At 36.1% G+C, this 27,113-nt stretch overlaps 1 protein-coding gene across 3 annotated transcripts; it reads right to left on the minus strand.

The window, feature by feature from the left end:
* Positions 1 to 265: 265 nt before the first annotated feature.
* On the minus strand, positions 266 to 25,535 carry PDLIM3 (PDZ and LIM domain 3). Of its 3 annotated transcripts, XM_052779868.1 has the most exons (8): positions 25,268 to 25,521; positions 19,626 to 19,777; positions 17,864 to 17,948; positions 11,291 to 11,358; positions 7,688 to 7,951; positions 4,307 to 4,434; positions 3,071 to 3,182; positions 266 to 2,236 (listed from the first exon to the last, which is right to left on the minus strand). In XM_052779868.1, the coding sequence occupies exons 1-8, from the start codon at positions 25,358 to 25,360 to the stop codon at positions 2,047 to 2,049; spliced, it is 1,092 nt and encodes a 363-aa protein (XP_052635828.1). In that variant the 5' UTR covers positions 25,361 to 25,521; the 3' UTR covers positions 266 to 2,046. The 3 variants fall into 3 exon arrangements, with proteins under 3 accessions (XP_052635828.1, XP_052635829.1, XP_052635830.1); XM_052779869.1 differs by lacking the exons at positions 7,688 to 7,951; positions 11,291 to 11,358 and adding an exon at positions 11,790 to 11,977 and having other exon boundaries at positions 25,268 to 25,535; XM_052779870.1 differs by lacking the exon at positions 7,688 to 7,951.
* Between the last annotated feature and the right edge of the window lie 1,578 nt (positions 25,536 to 27,113).

Raw genomic sequence — 27,113 nt, forward strand, 5'->3', positions numbered from 1 at the left:
TTGGTATGTTTGGCCTGTTAAACAGAGAGCAGTTTTGGGTCTTCAGTTTTGAAAGCATATGATCTCATTCAGTTTTAGAAAGCTAGTTTTGCCCAGATTATATACTCAAATGCCTAATACAAAAATTGTGTTTCATTCTTGCCAGTGGTTTGATAAATCCGAAGCATACTCTTCTATCAGGCTGAAAATGCCAAACTTCTGTTATTGTCCAGTCGCTTGACACACTTTCTCTTTTTTCATACCAGTTGAAAAGAAATACAGAATCTTTATCGTATGTAGTAGATTTATTTTTACCTTCAGTTACTCCACAAAGAAATGAACATTAAGCAAATATTTTAAAACACCGATGACATTTTAGGTTTGTAAAATAGACATTATGTGCACTCTCACTTTCAAAAGGATTTTCAGATTTATTTTATGGGCTTTAACAGTGGAATAATATAAATGCTACACATAGCGTCCATGATACATGAGGAGCAGAATTATGTTTTGTGCCCCAAAATAATTCAGGAGCTAACCTATAAAAGGGTGCAACACTTTTTTATGTCTGCTTTTGATATGCAGACATAAATTATAAATGCAGTGACACACACATTTTTAAAACATTTAAATTCTGAAATAATACTTTAAGACATTTTGAAAAGTCTTCGAATATGTGGACATGGTATTTCAAGCTTTGGGACTCATCTGAATTTTTAAAAGATATTTAAAGTATGTACAAATTCTTATTTTGATTCTATATTCTTCTTACACTTTAAGCTTTTTATATACTTTTCCCATTCTGCAATATAAGATTGTTTGCCACTGATTTGTTAATTTCTGCTGGTCTTGTAGACTTGATACAAATTTTGTAGATTTTTCTACTTTAAAGTGGGTTCAAAATACCCCAATAAATAATTTATGAATTGTGTTGATATTTTTTGAAAATGCTAAGGTTCAGTTTATCAGTCAGGTGTATATGTAGCTAGCACCTACCTGAAAGCAATGTAGCCCTTAAAAAGTTTCAGAAATTGATTTAAAAACTGTATTCTTTCAGCCTTTTTTTTTTTTCCTTAGGACTTCACCAGGCTTTTTATAAAAGATCTTTCCTTTGCATATTTTAATTAGCATCTATTTTTAAAGTTGTCCAAGTTTTAATTTACCAGCAATAAAGATATTATGATGATATTTCCCCATTGTTTCTATTATGAAGTTGAAAGATGGAGATGCAAAAAAACCGTACCATTTTATGCAAAAAGGTTTTTAAATTTACTTTCATTCTTAATTTGCAGTGAGTTCCTATTAGTGGTTGTTTTTCCAAAAAACAATGTGTGTGTGTGCTTGCCTCAGAACAATTTTCTGCTAAGTGATGTGAAAGCTGATTTCACCGCAAACCATTAAAACAACATAGAACTTGTGTTTTGCTTCTTATTAAACAGTCTTTATTATTCTAGCCATTTTATTGTATGACTTGGTATTTATTCCTTATCATAGTTGCTGCATCAGAAAATTAAGTCAATATAACCCCAAATTCAAAGCAAAGTAAGCAAAATCTATTTTTGGCATACATTAATGGTAGTTGAAAAATAGATGGTGGAAGCAGACATGAACAACTGCTCATTTTGTAGTATCCATGTAAAATAGCTGCTTTTCTAATGATCTGTCAATTTTCTCTGTTTGTTAGGGCCCAGCCTGTAACACTGATGGCTTTGTTGTTTGCACAGGTACTTAATTTATGTTAAAAATATCTTGATTACAGCACTTATATATATGCTGTAATAATAATGTAATACCCCAGCTGTTTCACTTTTTTTATTCCAGTACATCTGTTTTAGTTTATACTTAATTGAGTTATATTGGCAACTTCAAAGATAATATTTTAGCAGAATTTTAGTGGTATAATGTTACTGCTGGCTAATAGGGACTTCCAACTTCCTCAGAATCCCACAAGAAAAAGTTTAAAAGCTGCTACTTTGGAATCAGGCGGAAGTCCTGACACTTGTACTGCAGTTCTAAGCTGTTAATGGCTTTTTGTGTGCATGCATATATTTGTGTGTTAACGTAAGACTAGCATTTTGGGTAAACGGTAACTGCTTCATATCCCTCTGGTGGCCTCATGCGAGCTCGTGCATGAGCTTCACAGTATAGTTGGCCCTCCACAAAGAAGTAGCCTTTTTGTTTCAGGTTGAGATTGCAGTCAGAGCACACAAAACATTCTGGGTGCCGGTATTTATCACGTGCCTTCACCACTGTTCCTCTATGTGGAAACAATGAAAAGAAAAAAACAATTAATTCATATGAATTTAAAGTGAGAAGAAACTACAGTATGACACAAATTAAGTTCTAGGTATTTATCTTAAGGCTCTTAGGTTGTTCATCTGGTGGTTTTGCCAACTACTATATAATTTAAGGTTGGAAGCTGAGTTTGAGTAAGTGACATAAAATGACATAGAGGTGATCACATGGTTCAATAGTTCGTCGGAAAACCAGAGTTTGAAGAAACATGTTAGTTTGGTTACAACACAGAAAGTACAGTCTAACCTATCAAAATGGTGACAAAATGAGTTTAAAAACCACATTTCTTTTCCTCACTGACTGTGTTCTCTGAGCTCATCATTATCTGTGTTCTTTGCTGAAGTTAGTGATGTCATTCAGATAGAAATGTGGTAGTTTTAAAATAGGCCAAAGAGAGCTTTCTGGATACTCCCACTGGGTTGGGAGAAGGATGCTTTACAGTACCAAGAAACTTTTGAGAATTCACAGCTTGAGACAATGCAGCACAGGTAACTGCTGGTTTTGTTATGTATGTGTTAATGATTGACTTGCAAAAGGTCCTGAGAAATCTTAATTAAAGCCTTGATGGTAGATCATCAAAACTGAAATCATCTGTATCGAAAGTGGCTAAGGTATAGGTTAATAATTTGGCATTTAGAACAATGTGTTTTTATATCTCTGTTCTCTAGAAGCATTTCTCTACTGATGCAGGCGGAGACCAAGACCATCACTTGGAAAGCATTCCTGTAGTCTGCGGTGGTGTTTGAGGACATGTGCTTGAACTAGAGATTTCTAAAACTAAAAAGAAACAACTTACACAATCCCATTCCCACACTTGTCACACAGTGGCACTTTCTGGACACCAGGCATGGCAGTAGGTATCTTTGTCACAGGTGCTTTCACACTTCTTGTACCCGTGGGGCGTCCATCTGAGAAACAAAACAATCCTGTTTTGTACAGGCTGATATAAAAGCATCTGATGCAGTTAAATAATTTTCCTGTAAATATACTTCTGGATGTATTTACAGGCTTTCACTTATATCACCAAACAATGAAGTTTCTCTATACAAGTATAGTGGCCAGATTCCACCTCTTTGGAATTGGGAAAAATATTGTGTAGCTGTAGCCAAAAAGCAAGTACAAAAGTTATTATGTATATATTGCTCTCTGTCTTGTAGACATCATCTAATTCTCTGATAGTAGGTCTTGGGTATAGCAGGAGAGGGAGGAGGGTTTGGCTTTAACTTAGCAACTTAACATATTCAAGACCTATTGTTAGAAAGCTGCTTATTTATATAACTAACCCTACAACAAATTCAGAAAGATTAGTAACATGATATGAATACAAAATTATAGCAAAATACAAGAAAAAGCCAAGCAAAATATCACAATGATATATATATACACACACACAATTAGATGTATTTATACCTTCTCTGGTAACTATTGAGATATAAAAATTAAAATTTTAAATATTTACCTTTTAGGTTAATTTTGGTTTTATTTTATTCTTTACACTTACTGTAAATATAACAAACTTGCAGCCTTTAGTAATGTTATTTTTGTAACTTCTTCATTTGAAGGAAATATGACTGTAAATTATATTGTTCTCTTCAATTTTTATTTAGAATGAAGAGGTGATGGGTGAAACTTATTTTAGGAGTTGGTTTAAATTTCTCTTTTCCTGGATGTGGAAGAGAGTGTTTTCTTTCTTGGTGTCATGAGTATATGCAGCTTGTCCCCAAAGTTCACTTGCATAAAACTTTTTATCATTCAGTTAAAGTCAACTTTGTATGTTAACAATCTTAAAATCTGAGAAGAGATTCTGAAAACTGTGATTAACACCCCCATTTTATTCACACAGGAGATTGCTAGCTATAAAAGCAAGGGGGACAAATATTAGGAGGCTAGCGTGCTATCTATAAGATTCAGAATGACTTGGGCTTTCAGAAATTCTTACAGCTCTTATCTCTCATAGTTTCTTCTCAGATTCCCCCTTCCCACAAACATTTAAAAATGCTTTGAACAGGTAGAATATGTCATTATTAACCACCTTCCTCGGAGACTAAATTCTGGAGCACCTTAAAGGAGCCAGACTGGCGAGGTTGACTGGGCTCCTCCTGGTTGGCATGCAGCATCTTGTACACATCAGACTGAGGCACTGAGTTGGGAGATGGGTCACTGTATCACAGGGAGGAAGAGCAGATAAAGCAGTTTAACAAACATAACTTTAAAGCAATAGCTCTACCAGGCATAGAATATGATTCAGGAAACAAACATAAAGACAATGTGTTTCTACAACTGCTGAAAGACTCTTTCTTCCAGGTAGCATTGCTTTATATAGCCTCTTCTTGATCTAAAAAGTGCTGGAAACAAAGTATCTGTGCAATTGTTACAAAAATAAATCTACAAACTCATGAAAGTATTTCCATATTTACTGTTCTGGCTGTAATGGCATTTGGAAATAGGCCGGTACCTGTGTTTAACCTCAAAGCAGTTGCATTCCTGTAATCAACTGCTGTATTACCAGGTGCTCTTTGGTACGGTATCCAGAAGTTCCATTTTCTCAGCAACTGGCTTCAAGAATATTGTTAAAATCACAGCTCACATCTTTACATAAGGTCAGCCAAAACCTAAGTAAACAAATCTTTTGGGAGAGTATCATGACATGAAGTTGTTCTTCCTTTTCTAAGTTGGCTCGATCACTAGTTAATATAGTCGTTATTTGGCTAAGATAATTGTTACTTATTTAACTTATGGAGATGACAAAGAGTGAAGTAGGTATTGCATAGTAGTAAGCATTGTAAGGTTGTCTTGGTTTTGGCTGGGATAGAGTTAATTTTCTTCCTAGTAGCTGGTACAGTGTGTTTCGGATGTAGTATGAGAACAATGTTGATAACACACTGATGGTTTAGTTATTGCTAAGTAGCGCTTATCCTAAGTTAAGGATTTTTCAGTTTCCCATGCTCTGCCAGCAAGCAGGTGTACAAGAAGCTGGGAGGGAGCAGAACCAAGACAGCCGACCCTAACTAGCCAAAGTGATATTCCATACCATAGAACATCGTGCTTGGTATATAAACTGGGAGGAGTTGGCTGGGAGGGGCGGATCACTGCTTGGGCATCGGTCAGCGGGTGGTGAGCAATTGCACTGTGCATCACTTGTCTTTTCTTGGGTCTAATTTCTCCCTTTTTGTTACATTCCTTTTCATTACAATTATTATTTTTGCTATTATATTTGTATTATAATTCTATTTTATTTTAGTTTAGTTATTCAACTGTTCTTATCTCAACCCACGAGTTTTACTTTTTTTTCCTGATTCTCTCCCCCATCACACTGGGAGTGGGGAGGAGTGAGCGAGCAGCTGCGTGGTGCTTAGTTGCTGGCTGGGGTTAAACCACAACAAAGGTGAACACTGATGAATGGAAATTCTGTTTCTTAATTTAATTAGAATGAGACACAGCTTACTTTTTGTAATGCCAACTTTATGATAAAAATACAAAGTAAATTATTGTCCAAACAACAGCTGATGGTTGAATTTCCAATGATCCATGAGCCGAAGATTTTACCGAGAATATTTCATGGTATTTTAAACTGTGCTGAATGTTTTAAATTGATCATGATAACTAACATCCTAAGTAGTTGAGAGGAAGAGTAGATGACTATATGCACTGGCAGGAACTAGGCTGAATGTGTGGCATCTGTAAATTTCAAACTGCTACTGGGAATAATTAGAAAGGTCCAAATTTACTTCAGTGAAGTCTGTTATCTCACTGATATATACATAAGTGTCCAGTTTAAATTTTGTGTTGCAACTGGCCTCCTACTGTCTGTTAAACTTTAGGTAAGTTTCCACTGGAAATAAGCAACTAATTCCACAAGGAACTGGACTGCTTTGCTTATATGGTTTGGTTTGTTTCACAGCGTAGCATCTAAGCTGTCAAATGGCACTGTAAGAGCAGCGGCAGTTGGGCAGTGACTCCTGTTGTTTATGTTAATTGTTTGCATCTTCATCAATCAATAGATTTCTCTGAGCCATCTTTAAGCTGGTGAAGAAACTACCACTGCCTTGTCACAAGCTTTTAATGAATTGAAGGAGCTTATTTACGATTCTCACCAATGGCTACTTAAACCCTTGATTCTCTCCTCTTTACTAAAATATTTCTGAACGTGAAACAAGTATAATACAATTATATACAGAAGGCAAAAAAACAGACACAAAGGAGTGAGATAACACTTCTAAATGCATACATAGTGAAAACCAATCCCACAACAAAAGACATTTCAAACCTCTGTAGAGAGTCAGTTCTCAAACTGGGAATGCCACAGGCATTTGTGAAATCTGATTACTCTGGACTTAATCCACGATTTCAGAATAAAGAAAAAGGAAATTTTAAAAAATTGTTCTCTAATTGTTGTGATTGAGGATAAGTATTCATGCAGTAGAGTAACATCACTCTGCAAAAACTTCAGGAACTACAGTTTTCATCAGATAGGGTGAACTTAATACTTCTATATAAATATGATTTTTATAGTTAGTAACAACCCAATTCTGCAAGGTGCTGAAGAAGGCTCATTGGTGCCAGTGATTATTGCTTATTTAAAATATTAGTAATTAGCTTTAGTTTACACCATACGTATTATGAATTATTAACATAAGTACTGTTGTAAAACAGAAAAATAAGTTACCATTATGCAAAACTAAAGATAAAGCAATGTGAATGATGAATTGTCCCTTGAAAAAAATGAATAGTGCTTTACAACTTTTTATTGTATAATCATCATTATCCAGATACATAAGGTTCCCACCTGCCTTTTAGTCATTGCAATGGCTAAAATTCATAAGTCAGAGATAGATTAGTAGGCTTGCGAAGTCAATTCTGGCTCTTTTTGGACAAGAGCTAGTCATACTGAATGAGTCATCCTGAATGGGAGTTAAATATCTAGAACACTATGAACATCTACAAGATTTCCTAAACTTTGTAACCTGAATTTCAACAGTTGAAATAAATTTGAGTTACTAATAGTAAATTATTAATTATTAATAAGAACAAGTTATTAAATGGTTATTAAATAAATAATTGTTATAATAATAAATAGTTTTTAATTTTGGAGGGAATCAGAATCTTGATTCGGAGTGGTCAGTCAGCTAATAGTCCAGGTAGTATCATCAGTTTTTATTTATTAGCTACAAGTATAAGATTATGTCCTATGAAATATTTATTTGTAAATTCTTAAAGACTCCTTTAATGCTTTGGGTTAAAAGTCATAAATTACTAGTATTTTAAAGAAAATATGGAATGGCTTTAAATGACAGGTTCTCTCTAACCCTTTTACCCATTTTCAGAGAAACAGTGTGATATTATTAAAGCTCATGATTTTTGGTATATTCTAAACTTGTATATTCATAAATATTAAAGATACTGCTCTAATTACCTTATTACAGGTGTTTCCCCCAGAGCTGTAGAAACTTGGCCTTGCAGTGTTTCCATGATATTGTCATCTGAGTACAACTGCATAGGTGTGTTAAACTGAGCGTGTACAATCTTGACACCGGGAAGCTCCATTTCCAAGGGAATGTTAGGGGCCATCTTTGACACTGCTTTCAGCTCGGTAGGGCAGATAGAGCTAACCGTGCTAATTGAAGAGGGGGTACTGCGTCCGCTGCCACAGTCAATCCCCGAAGGAGTGCTGCATCCACTGTGTTAATAGCCAGATTACAGAAGAGTGTGCAATGTGTATCAGATTATAGAGAATAAAGACAAAAGTACAGGAATATGGTGATGTTAACAGGGCTGAAAAGAGTAAATAGAACAGATACAGAAAAGCAAAAGTATAGAAAGTAGAGAAAAGCAAAAGTACGCGTATTCACTGAAAAGTATTTTCCTGTAAAAAGTATCAATGCCAGTTATAAAGCAGTCCTTAAAACTCTGGCATGCATTTTCTTTAAATATAGTAAAAACTCTTTGATAGATTGAATAATTCAGAACATAATATTACTTTACATTTTCAATGCTAGATTTTATTGAGGATTAATTAAGCCTCCCTAAAATTCTTTGTTCTAGGTGAGTAACTCTTAACATTTACAAAAGGGTAGCATACAAAGGTTATGTGAGTTGTGCATGTCAGTGACAGAAAAAACACCTGCAGTACTGGAATCCTAGTCGCATCATTCCAGTCCTGTACCTCACAACCATCTCGGTCAACAGTTGAAGAGACTACTATAAAGTAGTGTAAAATAATGGGTGTCCATTTCTTAGATTTCCTTAAATTCTACAATAAGATACTTATTAATCTTTTAAAATTAGTTTAACAATGTATTTCATTTTTTTAATATTTGTTGAACATTTCAAAGAAGAAAAGATACTAAACCAGCCAGGCTTACTTTTGCATTTCCAAATTACAGTGTTTCCAGTAGAATGTAAAGTAGTCCTTCACAAGAGCAATGGATATGTATTCAGAGAATTAATTTTACTGCTTTTGAAGTAGATTTTACATATAATTTATATATAATAAAAAAGATGTACAGTTTTTTAGAAATATTAATGTTGCTTGATGTTACTGAAGTAAAGTTACTGCACACCAATTTAACATCTCTGGAAAAGGATTAGTAAAACAATGTGAACATTAAGCCCAAAGTCTTTTTCAGTGTCACTATTTTTAATACTTCAGTCTTTTCTCCATAGCACCTCAGAGGCTTTCTTTGTTATGGGCTATTTCTTTGTTGTTGCTATGTAACAGCACATAACCCAGGCTTTCCACAGTCATTGGTTACCATTTATGTGATATTCAGAGCTATCAGATAAATGCTTAATCTCTTTCTTCCAACCTGCATATCAGGGTTGTGGTTAGTTCTTTCCAAGCTGAATGATTCTGTGGAAACCTGGAAGAATACTCTGTTTCCCAGTTTGATAGTTCAGTACTCTGCCCAGTAGCTACTTTTGGGTGGAGAAGACAACCCACAATTCTCCCTTTGATTCAGAGGTGAATTTGTGTAGGACCACTTTCTGAAAAATGTAAAGGGAAATATATACTCTACCATCAAAGACATATCAAAAGAAAGCTAATTCCAGAAATGGTAGGCAAGCCTCAAAGCAAAAGTACAGTTCTGCATCATTGCCTAGCATGAGCCAGCCAAAAAATTCACACGGGGGCAACTTATAAATTTACAGTCTTTTCTTCTAGGAGAATCAAGACCACCTTTAGATCCTGCAGTAGAGTAAGTTTTGTCAGTGTTGATAGTGTTAGTAAATGGAAAGTAGCAGGAAAAGGCTAGAAAAAGCACAACTCTTGCTATGAGCAGCCAAAGTAATGTTAAAACAGAATAAACTATAAGTATAAATAAAATATAATTATACATTAAATGTAATTTCCAGTTAGTTTTGCTAGAGTAAAGTCCAAAATTGTGGCTAATGCCCAATCTGTTAGCTCAAACCCACGGTCCATAATCAGTTCTTCTTTTAGTCAAAGTCCTCAGCTGTCTGTCCTAAAGGGATATTTACAGTCAACGTTGCAGTTTGGTTTTTGCTGTGTTTAGCAGAGGGTAAATATACAGCCAGACTGACAAAAATGTAGCTGACAAACAGTGTGACAACCAAGGTTTTGTTGACACACCCGGTGTCAGAGATTCTGCAGTTTGTAAACACAGACTTCTCCAGTGCTGGAACACCCGACAGACCTTGCCCAACTAAAGTTCTGAAACTTGTTGCATCGCTGTCAGGTTAATTTTTGCAGGTTTTTTTCCCCATCTGACATGCTGGAAAATGGCCATTTACTTCAATATTTTCATAGAAAATATTGTGTAACTCAGGTTTTTGAACTAGGAGATAAGGCTTTTGATACGCTCATTTGAATCTCCATCAATCTGATTAGGTACCTGTCAATGGTACCTAGTAGTCCAAAAGCCAGTTTAGGTACAGTATATAAGTGCTGCCTATGGTTAGAGGCCATGCATGTTTGCTAAGGACTGTTTTGTCATTTATCCTGTATCAGCATCAGACTGCAAGGAGAGATGGGCACCTTTTCTCCACTGTGGCGGCGTTCTACATTGATAGTTCTTGTTCACAGAAGGATGGGACTCCATCCGTCTTCTACAGTCTCCTCTTTATCACTCAGGTGGTTGAAAAATTTAACACATCTCAAAACTGATAATCCATATGAGATTGTCCTTTGTACACAGGAATCAATTATCATCCTGTTTTTCTGGTCTAGTTTGTCACACTTAAATAAGTACAATTGGAACGCAGGCATTTTGAACTTTCAGAAGGAAATGCAGAACACTAAGTCCACTGGTAAAAAGTGCTACTGCTAGAAAGGATAAAGGGTAACATTAGAATGTATTGCATCACTCAGGCGCTTTTGAGCTTCCTTGCACTTTTAGCCACACAGTTTGCATTGTTTTTTCCTCTCTGTATTTAATAATGTAAATAATAGTAAGTGAGGCAGTTCATCCCCAGTTATGATAGAGGAATATTACACTAAAGTGATGGATGTAAATATATTAGCTTTTCTGCATTTTGGAGCTTTACACCTCTGTGGCATCAGATGGTTCTCCTATTTTAGCTCTGCGTTAGGTTGCCTTCTGAATAGAGGTCTGCTGAAAAGCAAACTTAAAGTCTCTGAATGGCCTAGATGATAGCTTATATAACTAGCTATCTTTTATTTAGCAAGTTAACAAATTACATGTATTTCCATTTGGACAGAAGAATTTCGAAGTGCCATAGATTTATAAGTACACAATATCTGGTGCTATGCTGTAAACTGAATCAGGTTCATGAATACAGTTACTTCAGACTCTTATCAGTGTAACTGAGATGGGAGTGTGGACCTGCTTTCTTTTGGAAATAGAAATTTGAATTTCAAGCCTGATCTCTGCAAGTCAACCTTTTTTTTTTTTTTTTTTATTTCAGTGTTAGGCTATATACTACTATGAGTAAATTTCAAATGCATCAGTATGTTTTATTAATGTGAATGGTGAGTATCCATTAAAAAAATAACATCATGCATCCAAGTCCAGCACAGCACTCAAGAGTTTATAACCTGCTTCGGCCTGAGACTATGAAAGGTTTGGGCCGAATATTATGCTTGTGTTCGAAGTAGTTCATATCCTGTAAAATAAAAGAGGGTTAAAATAACTTTCTTTGGCCTACAAATGCTTATTTCTAGTTAAAAAGTAGCTAACAAAGTTTTAAAATTGTAACCATGTTTAGTTTGTACATTCCTGGTACTCAAAATACAATCACTTTAGTGTTCAGAAACATTCAGAGTAAAGTGCAGTTGTAAGAGAGAAGGATGATGGTAGGTAGTGTTGCAGCCCAACATAGAGGGCAAATTTTAGCTACCTGCAGCATTGCTACTACAGAGCTGAATGGAGAGTTTTCTGTGTTGGAAAAAATTGCTTCATTTATCACCACTTTTTTGGATAATCAACTCCTGATTATCAGAAAAAACAGCAAGAGCTGGACTTTTAAATTGAAAACAGAACAGATAGTGATATACCACAAATGGCCACATATTATAAGTAAATACCAGTACTCACTTTTGCGATGAGTTAGGAATGAGACCCCTCAGTTGTCCATGAAGTGCATCTTGAATATTGCCAGATGAATACAGCCCAATTGGAGAATTATAGGAGGAGCTCACTACCTGTCTTTTGTCATCAATATTTGCTGCTGCAACAAAAGGCTGGGCCCTTCTGTTGTGAGCTGTACCAATAGGCTTGAATTCCTGTACATGATAGGCAGACAAAATACACAAAGCTACAATGCACACCAAAGCTAGTAATGAGTAAAACTGACAACATCAGTATTGTTAATCTCTGCATGTTTTACTTTTGTGACTTTGTTATTTTTGAACTGGTGCAAGCATGCTATATTTTTCCATGAATTTTCTATATGCTACTTAAGCCATACACATTCAGAGACTATTATTTTCCTGCCTCAGGGCAAACAGAAGGCATTCCATGTTTGTAAATAGTGTGCAACTTTAAGAAGAAATGGGAGGGATGAATATTATAGTAATCTGTTGTATTGTTCTCTAGATTTTGCACTGTTTAGCATCTTCTTTTAGAAACATTCCATGTATAGTTAGTTTCATTGCTTTGCTTTAGTGCTAATCTCTGCCTTTGCATTTTTGTCACATGCTGATGGAGGGACTCACAAAAATATGAAGATTTTATTGTAAATGTCTTGCCTAGAAAACACATAATTTTTAACACTTCTTTTATGGAAATAGTCTTGAATGTACATCAGATCAAGGACATTCTTCTGAATTTATTCCATACTTTGAAGGATACCTGTGCGTCAAAAATTGTGGTGCTGTATAATTTAAAGATAATGTGAAATCATCATAAATAAGTAAAACCCAGAAATGGGTAAATTGGAAATCATTCTGCCTATGTTTGTTTATTTCTGGAATACGATTTTGTTTATTGTTGGCCCAGATAATTGCCTCCAGTTGTAGAATTCATAGGGATAAGATCTGGAAACAAAATCTCTGATGACCTTTCAGATAACTTACAATGTTCTTCTGTAGTGATTGGCCAGGAACGATAAAGACTGTTGACTGTGTGAAAAATGAATTATTTGTGTTGTGCATATTTAATACAGTCTCCTTTGAGTCCCGGTCAGCTCAGGTCCGGTCCATCCCTAACCCAGAGAAATACAGACTTTGGAAAAAATAGTGTTGTCATCTGCTGAGGTTTTTTATTTTCCCTTCTGTGCTCGTGGGTGAAGAATGTTTGCTGCTGTAGTCCATCACCTTGTTCTGATGTCCTGCAGCGCTCTTTGGAGACAGTGCTGCGAGAGCACTTGAACTTCCATCCGTATGGAATAAAAAGCTCTTGTTCCTAACAAATAGGTTTCTACAATTTGAATTGGTCTCTTCTTTAGAGACTGGAACTTGCAATGGTAAAATAACACAGGTCATAAATACTTCAATTTTCATAGAAATCTTTGCCAGTTCTCCGATTTGGCTTTGTTTTTGAGTGTGATTGGTGTACTAGAAATACACCTGCAATACTATAGACCATTTCTGTACTTATGTTGCTATCCCACTGTGTCATATGACCTATAGACAGTGTAAGTTCTGATAGAGATTTATTTCAAATTGTTGAAGCTTGTATCTTAGGTACAGGAGCCTTCGGCTTAATCACTGTGTACAGTATACGCTGTCTGGTATTTGCTATCACATATTTTTTAACAGTGACACACCCAACATCTTCAACTTTAAAATTACTCAGGTGCAGTTGTGGTCTTTCACTTATGTGTTGCATGCTACACAAACCAGTCTCCTTGTTCCACTAAATAAAACTGTAAACAAAGTGTTTTGTTTAATGCAGAAATGCCTTTTTAAGATTACCTTAGCCTTTAAGAATGCTAGAAAAATTTCCAGTTAGAACAAGTACAACATATTACCAAAAACTAAAATAGATATTTGAATGCTAAAATCCACAGAATAAATCAAGATAAGAAGAGCAGATTAGATAAGCATGGACACATTTTTGACATCTCTAGATTTTTGTTAATTCCCCAGAACATTACTTCCTTTCTCAGACAGCATCAAGTCTCTGTTCAAAGTTTTGGTGAATAATTTATAAAAATTATGAAAACCTGAATGTGAATTGGCCCTTTGTTTTAATTTAAAACAACAGTTTCAGAAATATATTTAGGAACAGACCTAAAGAAAAGTCATGGATATATAGAATGTGCAACCAGAAAATGCAAACAGTAAAAAGCAGTTTTATTAAATAAAAATGTTTAGCAGCATTGCACTGTAAGAGGCTACTGAAAGCAGCAATCAGATAAACGAGCACAAAGATTTTGCTTGCAGTTCCTTGTTTCTGTCTGATAGAACTGGGTTGCAGTTAACAAAATGTATTAGTAAATGGAAATAATCTACTAGTGTTTAGGATCATGTCTACTTAATAAATGGTATTAATGTCAAAGTATTTAAAATTTATTTAAATCCATGTATGATACGAAACAAACAAAAACAGCCGTGAACATTGTAATTTCATCCCCCTTTTTTATTTCTTGTTGACAAATGAACAGCACAGAAGACATATGGCACCATAATAGCATGTTTACAATGTAACAGTTGTGAAACAAGTATTTGCAGTTAGTTAGACTTAAGTTCTGTTTTCTTTTTAACTCATCTATTCATATAAAATATCAGTGACAGAACGTACAGCAGCAAAAATAGTCCAGCTCTTGTGTTTATTGGATCTCACTGAATCTGTGAAAAGTCCTCCTTTAGTTCAAAAGCTAAATGAGAACTGGAGGTTGTTGAAATTCCTAATCAGGAATATTTGAGAATTACAGCATGTCATTTCTTAATTTTTTTCCAGCTGACTGATGTCCTTTTTGCAGGGCTAACTACATTTTTGCATTGGTACAGGTATTGGGAATAAAATGAATGTAGCCCCTAAAATCTGTAGAAGTGCATCCAGCACGGACCATATGATGGCATTCCTTGGGGATAATTGCTATGACAGTACACAGATTGCATTTTGGAGGTATCATGTGACTAAAATCTTTATCTCTGAATGCTGTTACGGAAGAGGGGGTAGGTCCTCAAAATTAGACTATCACAATTATATTGTTTCAAAACTTGATTAGAAGTGGTAATAGACTATAAACTTACTTTTTAGAATAGTGGGTTGGGGGTTTTTTTAGATTTTTATACTTACCTATGTGTACAGTATATTTCTATCTCCCAAGAATGTATAATGTCTTTCATGGCCAAAAGCCTAGCCACACTGAACAAAATGTTCAGGCAAAGATAGAAGCAAAAAAGAAAAGCCCAAATAAAAACAATTCAAGAAATTGTGGTAATGGAAAGAAATTCATTTTAGATGAGGTTAAAGAGATTGCAACAGAAAAAATTTACAGGTCGTAGTATTGTTTTACACTGACAATACAGCAGAAAGGATTTTAAAAATAATTTATAAGATACAGTTTGCCATTTATATTGTTTTATTTTCTCTTCCTAATTATATTCTTTGGGAACTTTATGTTCTAAATTGCTTTTATACAGAATACGATGTGATTGTATTAGTAATACTTCAAGTAGTCTATTATTTCCTATTATTTATCCATCATGCTATAGGTTGCTCCCAACTAACGAAATTAGGTGGCTGGTTTTTATGTGGGGTTGTGTAGCTTTCAAGAGTGGCTCTCAGTCAGCCACTTACTGCTGTAAGTTATTTACTAGAATTGTTGCCTCAGTTTCCTCTTCCCAGAGGAAAAAGCAGTGAGAGCTTTCATTGTGCTGTGACAATTGCCTATACCAATCTCCAAAGGACTCTTTGGGGATGCTCAGCCTAAATGCAAAAGTTTGCTACGGTGTAAAGGTTCCTTGTTCCATAGCTGCAGGTAGGCACAGTATTTAGTTGTTTATCAGTTTTCACATAACCATCTCCAAGCATCTGTAGAATAATTTTCATTCATTGAAGCTAAAGTAAGCATTCTCTGGCCAAATATTTGGCCAAATTGCTGAACAATTTAAAATATGTTATACTTTCATTTATAACTATCTTTTATTAGCTTGCAAATAGAAACTAGATACTAAGAAGATTGTGTAAGTCTTCATCTATTATTGTTATTTACTTGGCTTATAATGTATTTTAAATTATTGACTTACCCTTGTGAAACTTTCTTAGTGAACTTTAAAATGTCTTCCTGGCAAGAGTGAAAAAAATCTGACTACATTTATAACATCTATGACCTTTTGAGTAATTTTAATTATTATATAAATGGAGGAAATGCTTTTTATAGAACTCGGTGATCTTCCATTTCTGCACACCAGTCAATGTATAAAATACTTTTGGATAAAAGGGTTTTACATTTGAAGTAACACTATATTGCTTTTGGATTTTTCTCCATTTGTCTGGGCTTCAATGCCTTTATTTATTGTTGGACTCCAGCAAACTCTAATATGACCTAAACAGCACAGGTTATAGTTGTGCAATAATTTGTCATCTGAGGTTAAAGAAACTTTGATGGTGTACTGTTTTCACTACTGGTATACACACTGCTGGGTCTCGTGTGTTGTGACTAAATATGCAGTAAAATTTAATTTAAAATTACAGCAATCGTTGGAAAAAAGGCTATATTTTTTTTCCACAGGGAGATCAGGGTAATGGATGTTCTTGGATGGAAGAATTTAATCTGAAATGTAAATCATCCTTAGAATGGTTTAGCATATTTGTTTATATGCATTGCTACTTTTCTGGGGCCTACTATTTATTAAATATACTCAGTAGTCCTGATTTTCCTAGGAAGGAAAGAGAGAGAGATACTGAAATGAAGAGGTGGGCTGTTTAACCTAGGAGAAACAGTTTTTCTGATTGCCCAATGGAGACTGCTTTCAATAGTCTGCCAAATAGCACTTAATGAAATCTTGTGATTTATTTTTAAGTAACTATCCTTTTTAGGAATGCAGCTTTCATGCAAAGGGATTACTCTCCTGTCATACATGCCTACATGGTTTTCTCTGTAGCTTTTTTAGTGAATTTGTTTCATTGCTGTTTATTTTATGTGTATCCTAGCTATTCCACAAAAATGTGCATTTAAAATGTTTTTTTTTTCTTCACTATGCTATCTCCTACTGCTGAAGAGGTTATGTTATTTCTGATTAAGTTTGCTGTATCACTTAATGCAAGTTTTTAGATTGGAAGGGAGAGAACTGGAACACTGAAATGCCATATTTATGTTTGGGAGTGTCTCCATGAAAACAGAATTCATGGAAGTATTTATTGCCTAGGATTTATTTAAATGGAATCTGCACTTACATTTTGTCTAGGATAGCACAGAATAAATACTTTGACATACTTGCTTTGATCCGGGCCTTCCAGGATCAGCAGAATGCTCTTCCCTCCCCCCTCTTGAGAGAACAGCAAACGTTCATGTAGGTTAAAGAGGAACGACAAAAGAATAAAGCACTAGTTGTAGACAGTAGCTAGCTAATTAACGATATACAATACGGACACTTCAGCTCATAGGATTTAAATTGATTGGATTCGCTTTGGTCATATACAAGGATCAAGACTGCTGGTCAGAAGTGGTGAATGGTTTGATTATTGATCAGTATATGGGTTTTGTACAAATTTGTAACTTTACGTTCTGTGGTGTAGTATAAAAATGTATGGAAGTAAAGAGATGCAGCATTAATGGATCTCTCTGTTTAACTGACTGTTACATCAAAATAACTTTTGTGATGTGATGAGTGCATTGCTTTGGTACTTGACATTTATTCCTGATTGAAGAACTTCCTTGTATGATGAAGAATCTCTAAAGCAACTTAAACTCTATCAGCATAAAATGAGTTATTTTCTTTCCATAATAAAGCTATAGTGATATGTACAGTTTCAAAGAAAAATGAGAATGTGTTGTCACTTGTTAATGTTTTGTTTCAGTTACAGCTGAAAAATAAAAAAAATCCAGCCAGATAAAAAGATGTTCGTACATATCATAATTGTGATGGTTTGTACTAGCTTAAACTGACAGATAATGGATGAAGTGCTATTCAAAGTATTTTAATGACCACAAGGGAGATCATTTAGAGTGTAAAAAGGTGAATGGAAATGGTTAGGTGACTTTCAACAATTCATACCTGTGGTTCAGCTTCCAAATTTATCTTGAAGGGATGTGCTTTGCCATCTTCTGAAACTTGTGGGGACCATAATTTAGTTCCTGCCCTAGAAGGAAAGAAAGAAGGAAAGGCAGAATTTAAATAACTTGAATTCCTATAGAGTCGTATATGTTCCTGTAAAATATAATGCAGCTTGAAAATTTTCAGTTTGTTCTATGCTTTTTAAATGTTTTAACAGTAAAGTACTTTAACCATATATAGTGTACTACATGTAAACAATATATAAAAAGTGTGTTTACTTTTTAAAAAACTATGTATACTATGAACAATGGAAAATAATTTGTTACTAGTTACCAAATGCAAAGGGAAATGAATGCCTTTCTGACCTGAGCTGATGAAATTTTTACAGTTTTGGTTTTTTTAATGATTGATAGAATGAATGTTGGGTCCTCAGAATATTTTGCACAAATAAGTGAATATCTTAGTAGTAATCCTAAACCAGAACAACATCAATTTCTTTTTTTATGACCACAATAGCTATGCAAAGTCTGCTTTTCAGTGTAGGAGGAATGCAATCTAGGCATGTAAAGTATATGTGCAATTGATTCTTTCAGTCACTTAGGCAGAGATAACAGGCAAATATCAGTTACAATTTTGTTTTCATTGACAAAGTGAAATTTGGCAGCTAATTTTAAAATAGTGTAATATTAATGTTAAACATTAATCTAGGACTGCTTGTTATATAAATACAAGTATTTAGCATTTTAAAAATACGCATGTATTTCATAGGCACAATTACACTTATCATATTTTGAAAATTGCTTCCTTAGAGAGCTGCTGAATGGCGTATACCAATCTGTAACAGAACCTAGAATTAACTGTAGGAATTTTTAATGGTGGTGTGTGCTCTAATAATTCCACAATGCTCCTTTCAAAAAAAACCCCCACCTTCTGTATTTGGAAAGAAATATTGTGGTCAGCTGTAATAAAGTGCTGTGCCTCCTTGAGAGCCTCAGGTCAATCAGAGCTGTCTGATTCCTGGAGGCAGCTGAAAGGGTGTGCTAGGTGATTCTGATTAAAGGCTGAGCAAACTCAGTTGGGAGATGTGAAGATACAGGTTGTTTCTGTTGCTGGCTTTAGTTGGGCAAAATGAACACAAAAAGTTTCTGGACTCCTGCAGTTTAGGTAAGAGAGGGTTTTTTAGTTTTGTTTTGGTTTTAACATTGCTTTGAGAATCCTGTATTTGGTCTAATAAGTTGTGACCAAAGAGGTTGGCTTTAAACCCCCTCCTTTGTTACCCCTTATGAAAGTCTGATGTGATGTTGCTTTCCTTAACTGGGAGGATATACTCGCAGCTTTGTCTGTGATTGGGAGCGGGAGGCAAAGATAAGCACCTGTGGCTGAGGGAGTATTAGAGCAGAGAGGTAACTGAACAAGTGACAGCTAGCTGAGTGTTTTATTCTTTCCCCAAAATATGAAGAACTGCTTGTTTACAGAGAGCAAACGTAGGACTTGTGGAGTCAGCAGGGACAGTACAGGGGTACAGTTCACAGCTCAGTAAATGTGGTGAGTAGCCTGAGGGGAGTCATCTTGTGCCCATGAAGAAGTGTTCTGGGGAGTCTTGTGTGATCTGGAGTTGGTGAGGTAGGTCTGGGTGCTTGTAATTTTAAAGGTTTTGTGAAATTCTTAAAATTATTTTAAATAGTTACACTATATAATAGTTGTACTGTATAATTGGTTGGGTAGTATCTTCTTTCACAAGTAAGCGGACATGTACACATACCTCTCTATTTTCAAAGAAAGCTGATGTACAGCTGCTTTAATTCTCTCTTGGGCATCGTCATGTGTCATGTTCTCTGTGCCTAGACCATCAATAGCTATGATAACATCACCGGGGCACAGGTTGGCAGCTGAAGCCTTGCTTCCAGGTGTAACCTGAAAAAACAGAATTTAACTGCTTAAGCACCACGTGTACCTGAAAATTGATAGAGAAAATAAACTTCACCATGCTTCCCTATTTCCTATGGGGTTGGGGGGGGAGGGAGGGAGTGGGCCTGTAAACAACTATATGCTGGCTAACAAAAAAAGTAAGTTCTTAGTTTTGCTGGACCCTCTGTAGTTGCATTGTCAGATCACCACATAAATGCTTTATTCATCATAACTTCAAATCAGATGGAAACTGTCTTCACACTTCTGCGTTAAGCAGTTTCCACTCTGATTTCTGTAGTTACTGTAACTTGCCTTTGAATCTTCCATCTCAGCTGCCATTGTGTAATTTGCTTGAAAAGAAACAGTTAAGTTTTTCCCTTGCAACTCCAGGCAACAGCAGAAGAATAGAACTGCTAAGAAATCGTGCTACTTAATGTTCATGTGCGTGATGTGCCATTGACTGGCTGATATAGAAAGCCACTTGCGGTCTTACCACATTTAAGGACAAATACAGCAGTTAGTGTGTTTCTGCTAGCCTGGTCTCTCATGTTGTATTGCTAAGTAATCAGAAATATGCTAATAATACTGAAATGACATTTTCCTCTTTATTCTTGTCTAATCCAGACCCTGAACTCCTTAAAGTGCTTAGCTTTAAGTCCCATTGCATGTGCATAACAAGGGCCCTGATCCTTCAACGTGATCTGTGTGGCAGAATTCATACCTCACAGAAATGTACCATCGTCAGTGACATTCATAGAAATAGCTCAAAGCTTATCTTTCTATGCTTGCTTTTTTTTTGTCTTGTTGATGATCTTCTACATCATGGTTCAAATAATTGAAATGCAATATAATTCTGTTTTAAAATAACTATTGCAGAGAGGCCATGACCTTAGATATTACTAAAGCCTGTTCTAGAATTGCAGGCCTTTTTTTTGCAAACAGGTGACTTGTCATACCACCACACCATTTAAAGAGGTCTTTGGTCACTGAGTGGGATTTAGGTCCCTTAGGTGTGTATTGCCATTTTAGGTGACCTTTGATAACCAAGACAGCAACATGAAATTGATGGATGTAGCACATAAGCTTCTGGAATTCAGCTCTTCTGAAACAGCAGAACAAGGGGGACAGGTTGATTCATCTAAAATAACACTAGCTGCTTTTTTTAAGTAAATGAATCCCAGTGTGGAGGACAAAAATGTCAATATATTCTTATTTACAAGAGCAGTTCTCTGATCTGTGCCATGTATAAAGTAAAAAAGCTATTGGAGATATTTTTTTGTCACCATGGGTTTGGCTACAGCCAAAGCAAGTGCTATCTCAGTTATTAGAAGTAATTAAGTATTATGGGGGACTGGAAAACATGCTATGGAGGTGTTCAACTCTGGTGTTTCCCAGTTTTTCAGCAGAGGCTTTTACCCCCTCACCCTCCAAAAGAATGGACTCATGTAGTGTGTGCTTAACAAAGTCTTAAGGTGCCTGAATAATCTGTTTGAGTATGAATCGAGGAAGTTGCTCATAAATTCTAAGTCTGAAGTCTCCAAAATACTCTGTTTCTCAAACTTCAACAGCTGTTAGTGTAAATGAACTACACTGAGACCCCTTACATTACTGTAATAAGACAGGGGTAGAGGTATGATCATGCTTCTCCCTTTAACCTGGAACGGCTCCTGACTTTGCTTAGCATGTTGTAGATGTGTGGAATGACAAACTGCAGCAGGATTCCTAGCGTTCGAGTGTGACTGATGCTCTAATACCCAAAATGGGCAAACCCAGCCATTCTTGGTTCCCTCCAAGAATAAGCTTGCTTGAATAACCCTTACATAGGTTACTCGGTAGATTAGGCTTTTTACGTCACAACAAATCCTCTGCTTTATCTGTGGCATACTGCAGCAATGTACTGACATAATGATTCTGCCTTATAAAGTAGCATATCTGTCTAGCATGGTACGTTCCCCTGCAGCTGTTCTGCTAGTAGGACCTAACCCATTCTGTGTTGCTGGTAGTAATGCACAATCCCTTGGATTTTCTTAGCATATTGTTACCAGCTGCAGTGATACCACTATATGGTTCAATGGGGTTACCATTGTTTGGTGGGAGCAAGGAGGAAAAGGGCCAGGAGTCTGTATTTCCTATTCCTTAGCTGAATTGATTATTGCCAGGCTTCTGGGATGTGTCTGTTGGGCCTTAACACCTTGATGGGGGTGCTGAGCTCTACCTGCCCAGGCCTTCTGGGGTGCAGAACTACCTGCCCTTGTATAATCCTTTCCCTCATCAGCTCTTCCTGGGCTTGATGGAAAATGCTGGAGATCTGCTGCTAGGATGGGGTAGGAGGAACATGGCTGGGTGCCAGCTCTTCTCTCTTAATGTTTCAGGGGGGAAATCTTGACTGTTGCTTATGGGGACGAGAGGCAGACAAACAAAAGTACTGCAGCCTACGTTTTATAGAAAGGGACCAAGTTGTGCGTTGCAAGATTACACCATATTGTGGGTATAATACTGATATTGTGGGTACCTCAGTAATGTAAGTAATACTGTTTCTTAAGGAACTTATTAGTGACACATTAAATGTGTATTGTGAAAACTTAGAATCGTATTATGACTGTAGTGTTTGTTGCTTGCTCACTCTGGCTTCGTGAGGTAGATTCTATGGTGCTTTGAGAAAATTTTTGCCCTTCTCTTCAGGACATGTCTGTATGGCACACCTGTTGCTCCTGTATCGTAGGTATCTCAGATTTGGATAAATACAAGGATATATGTTGAGCATTCAGATGTTGTCAGAGACTAGATAACTATTTAACCACATGAAGGGCACTGTCTCCTATGAAAACTTTGAAGAAAACCTCTCTGCATTTGTTAATAGACTTATGAAGCTCATCATGGCACACCTTCATAAACATTTCAGGTTCTGTGTTTTCTAAAGAGTTATGAATGTCTGCAGAGTGGCTAGATATAAAATTGAGTTAATATAAATACTTGCATTGTGATCTGTAAAGGTTTATATTAAAATAGAACTTAAATCTAGAGTTGATAATAATTCACCATTCCCTCCAAACTCTACAAGTTTCAATTGTTCCTGTAATGCTTTATTCAATATGACTTAAATTCCAGGATTGCATTCCTCTAAATGCTTAACCCAAAAGGTTATCTTCTGGTCAGAATAAACTGAATTATTCAGTTTCATTAAGACTAGGTTTTTGATCAGTTTAATTGATGTAATTTCTTTGTATCTATGTAAAGTTCCAAGACATTTTTTCATTATTTCTAGTTAATTCGTTGTTTCTGACCCTAATAGAATCTCACTATGTCTATTTTTAGTCCCCTCCTGTTCTTCCTACTTTCCCAGTGATTATGATCTGTGGTTTTTGCATTTGCTTGAAACGGTCAAAACAACAGAACCAATCGCAGATGGGTTTTGGAGATGACATCTGTTCTTTAGACAGGTGGATGATGATCTCTTATGTTGTCTGCCTCTCTTGACAAGTCCTTCTAAAAGCTTTCTCTTGGTGAACAAGGACTGTAGCCAACCAAACTCAACACCTGTCCAATTATTTTATTCAAAACGTGTTTAAAAATAATTTCTAGTTATTGTTTTAATGGCTAATAATTTTTTTCTTGTCAGGACAGTTAAGCCAAATGTGAACGGGCTGCTGGTGATACTTTTTACAAAAGGAACACCTAGGCCCCCAAAAGCAAGGCATATGGATCTTGCAAAATATTCACTACTTCTTAAGGAGTACTGCATGAATACTTATTTAGGGACTCTTCTAAATGTATGCTTCGGCAACAAAAATATTAAACAAATCTACCATTAATATTCTTGAATGTGAGCTAAGCAAACTTAAACATGTCATTTTTCCCTATAGATATTTTATTTCATAGTTCTACTTGAAATGTGATTTTGAGCATTTCTGTAATATACTAGAAAGCAATGGCTTATGTCTTGTGAGGCATTTGCTAGGTATGAGTCAATTGCAAACTAATTTATTCTTTAGAAAGTTACATTTATAGTAATGTCCTTTGTTATTGCAGTTTTAAACTTCATTGCACTTAATCTAAACACAAAGAAAATACAAACCAGACACCGCTAAAATATTTTTCATTAGAGATAATGGAAACTTTTTCTTTTGAAGGCCCATAAAAGGCAATGAAGGCCCCAAAACATACAGAGATTTTTTTTTCTTTTTAATTCAATGTTTTTGTCTCTTGTTTCTCCAAAGGCTTTGCTGTGTCCTATGAATATTTGTTATGAAGCTACATACAGTCAAATAATAGCATTCTGGTTTACTTCTGTTTAAAATAAGTAAAATATTTTATGCTTATATGAATCTGGAATAAGTGGTTAAATGAAACTAATTTTTACTAGTATAATATGTGAAAGGTTGGTCCTTAAATTTTCTGCGGCCTCTTGTTTAGAAGCATATTTACTGCAAGGCTTCACCAGTGGTATCCTTCCTTCAAGGCTCTTGACGTTTGTTTAATACCAGGCATAGTGTATATATTGAGTCATAGTGCAGGGCTTTTTTAAAAAAAAAAAAAAAAGGCATTGGTGGTTTGGAGGCTCATGGAACACACACTCAATGTGTCTGAGGTTCTGAAAAGCAGTAAAAATATAAGGAGAACTAATTCTAGTCTGATGTGCACTGAACACAATTTTCAAAACATACCAATTATCAAAATACATATCCTGCCTTTTGAGTAGATCTATGTCTGTAAATGCAGAGCAGCAGACAGTGTTTTATATGCTCCATTCATTGAGTAACTGGTTTCTTAAATAAATTGCAGTTAACAGCTCAAGATCCATGAAAAAACGAAGGCTTGGATTCTTGCCCTTTATTAGGGGGGTAAGGTAAATAGGCTCTTTCTAAATATGGCAGAAAATACCAAAGAACTATCTCCTTCGTATTCAGGATTGGATAACTTTCTAATAATTCACTGATTGAACATTCATGAAAGTGAGAACTTTTACATATGTAAAAAAAGGCACTGTTGCCTTTGCTGGCAATAATCAGGACTTGATTTAATTAAATAAGAGTCAGATTAATCTTGTAAAGTTGGCACAGAGTTTGCAAAGCAGAAACTTCCAGACGTGAGGAGCTGCTGCCAAGCAGTCTTCTCCCCCAGTGATCACAGAGGCTAGTCGTGCAAATGATAAAAGTGGGGTCTGGCCTTCAGTAGGCTCGAAAGTAATTTTCTCATCTGAATGCCTGGGGAAATCACGACAAAGATTTTTTGCAGCCAAGGCACTTGAATTTAATTTTTGAGGCATAAGTAGAAATGCAGTTAAGGTATTTTAGACCGATGAAACGATCCCAGAAACATGTCACGCAAAACTTGTAACAACTGTTAGCATTCAGCTGGCTCTCCTCAGAACTAGCAGCTACTTGCTAATCTACTCACAGCTTCATCTGCATCTCTGAACTCCAGAAAAGTGAAGGGCAAAAATCTGCAACAACTAAAAAATGTAATAAATAGAAAGGAAACGGAAAGAGTACATACCCTGGTTATGATTAAGGGTTGGTTAAAATCTATTCCTCCCGAGAGCCTGAATCCCCAGGGTGCCGGTCCTTGGAGAACAACATTTTGTGGCATTGTGGGCAGTTTTTTTTCCTTGGTTACTGTCCTTTTTTCCTTAGGTCTGTGTGAGGAGCCAAGCTGTCGGAGGAAGGGTGCTGTCAGCAGAGCACCTGCCGGACGGGGCAGCCGACCCCACACACCTCCTCGGAACTTTTACTCGTCCCACAGCTGCGGGCACTGCACTTATCCCCGCTCTTTGGGTGACGTCAGCCAGTCCCTCGGCTTCTCCACCCACAGAGGGGAGTATCGAACTCGGACAAATAAAGCCTGAATGCTGGAAAGTTTACAACAAATACTTCAGCTTTATCTGCTGCTGCAGCGTCCCCTCAGCCTGACGATCAGTAAGCTTCAGGATGCAGTGTCCTTCTGGTTTCTTAAAGCAACCCTGTTGCTCATTTGATATCATGCTGATTGCATTGCTGGTGCTTGTTTCAGCAATGCAATGCACTGCTCTTGACTTTGTACACAATTCTGTTTCATGTAAACAGAAATACCGATAAGGAGATTCCCCCCCCCCCCCGCCTTTACATCTTGTCTTATTTGCAATGTAATAGTTTATTGCACCAAAAAGTCCTTCCAGCCCCCTTCAGCTGAGTTTTTCAGCTACAGTCACTTGAGACCATGGCATGCACCAACTCTAATGCCTTGAAAAATCTGGACTGATGTCATGCATATTTCTCATACTGAGGAAGAGAAATGCAGTATTAGTTGATGATGTCTCTTCTCCCTGTAGAAATCTTAGCTGTTTTTAAGGTAGTTGCAGATACCTTCTGTAGGTTGTTGGTGTTACTGAATAAATGCTTTGCGTTCCTTTTGGTTTTCTTGCATCAGCTTGATCAGCTTTATTTGGACTTCTGTATCCCTTACATTTTGTTCAGAAAGAGATGGAGAATTTTGCAGTGATGGTGTACATGTTCACTCACTTTCTTATCATGATGTTACAGATTTCTCTTTATATGTGATATTAGCAAAGTTAATATGGGCGTGGGTAATGTCCTTTAAGCATCTCTTTGCCCAAAGTTTGGCCTGTTCTAGGACAGTATCTACAGCTCTCATCAGACAGTGTGGTGTGTTGCGTGTGGGGTTTTGGGGGGTTTTTGTCTGGTTTTTTTTTTTTTCTCCCTAAATGAGTCAACAGCAAGTCAGTGAGAGCTTGGAAAGAATAAAAACTGATGAGGATATATATTTTGGTGTAACAACAGTGCATGTAACTTTTCTACCTTTGAGGAAAGTTTCTGGTTGATGTTTGTGTTGTGGTTTTGCTGGGGGTGTTTTGTGGGCTTATTTTTGTTTTGGTGGGGGTTTTTTTTGTTTCATTTTTTTTGTTCCTTATGGCAGAGGATTTACCCACTTTTGTTCACTCTGTGCACTTTCCTTTCTTACTAGCTGTCACCTACTTAGAGTTTCTGGACAAGAGAGGGTAGTAAGTGAGATAGAAGAATAAAATGCAGGTTCATACCATTCATATAATTTCTGATATGGATAATTTCTTTATCTGTAGATTTCAGTAAAAAATTGGCTTCCACCTCTTACTCTGACTTATTGAATGTCCTTATCTGTGTCTGCTGCTAATGCGTACATAGTTAAAGCCCTTCTCAGTAAGATATCCGGAGTTTTGGTGGTGGTTGTTTGGGTTTTCTGGGTTGTTTTTGTGGGGGTTTTTTGTTTGTTTGGTTTTTTTTTTAGCACTCTGAATGTTAGCCTCAGAATTTTTTTTCTTGTGTTTGTCCTTTACTTGTGCCTTGCTAGTAGATAGTAGCATTCATCA

This window comes from Harpia harpyja, chromosome 2 (genome assembly GCF_026419915.1).
Source record: "Harpia harpyja isolate bHarHar1 chromosome 2, bHarHar1 primary haplotype, whole genome shotgun sequence".
Lineage (NCBI taxonomy): Eukaryota > Metazoa > Chordata > Aves > Accipitriformes > Accipitridae > Harpia > Harpia harpyja.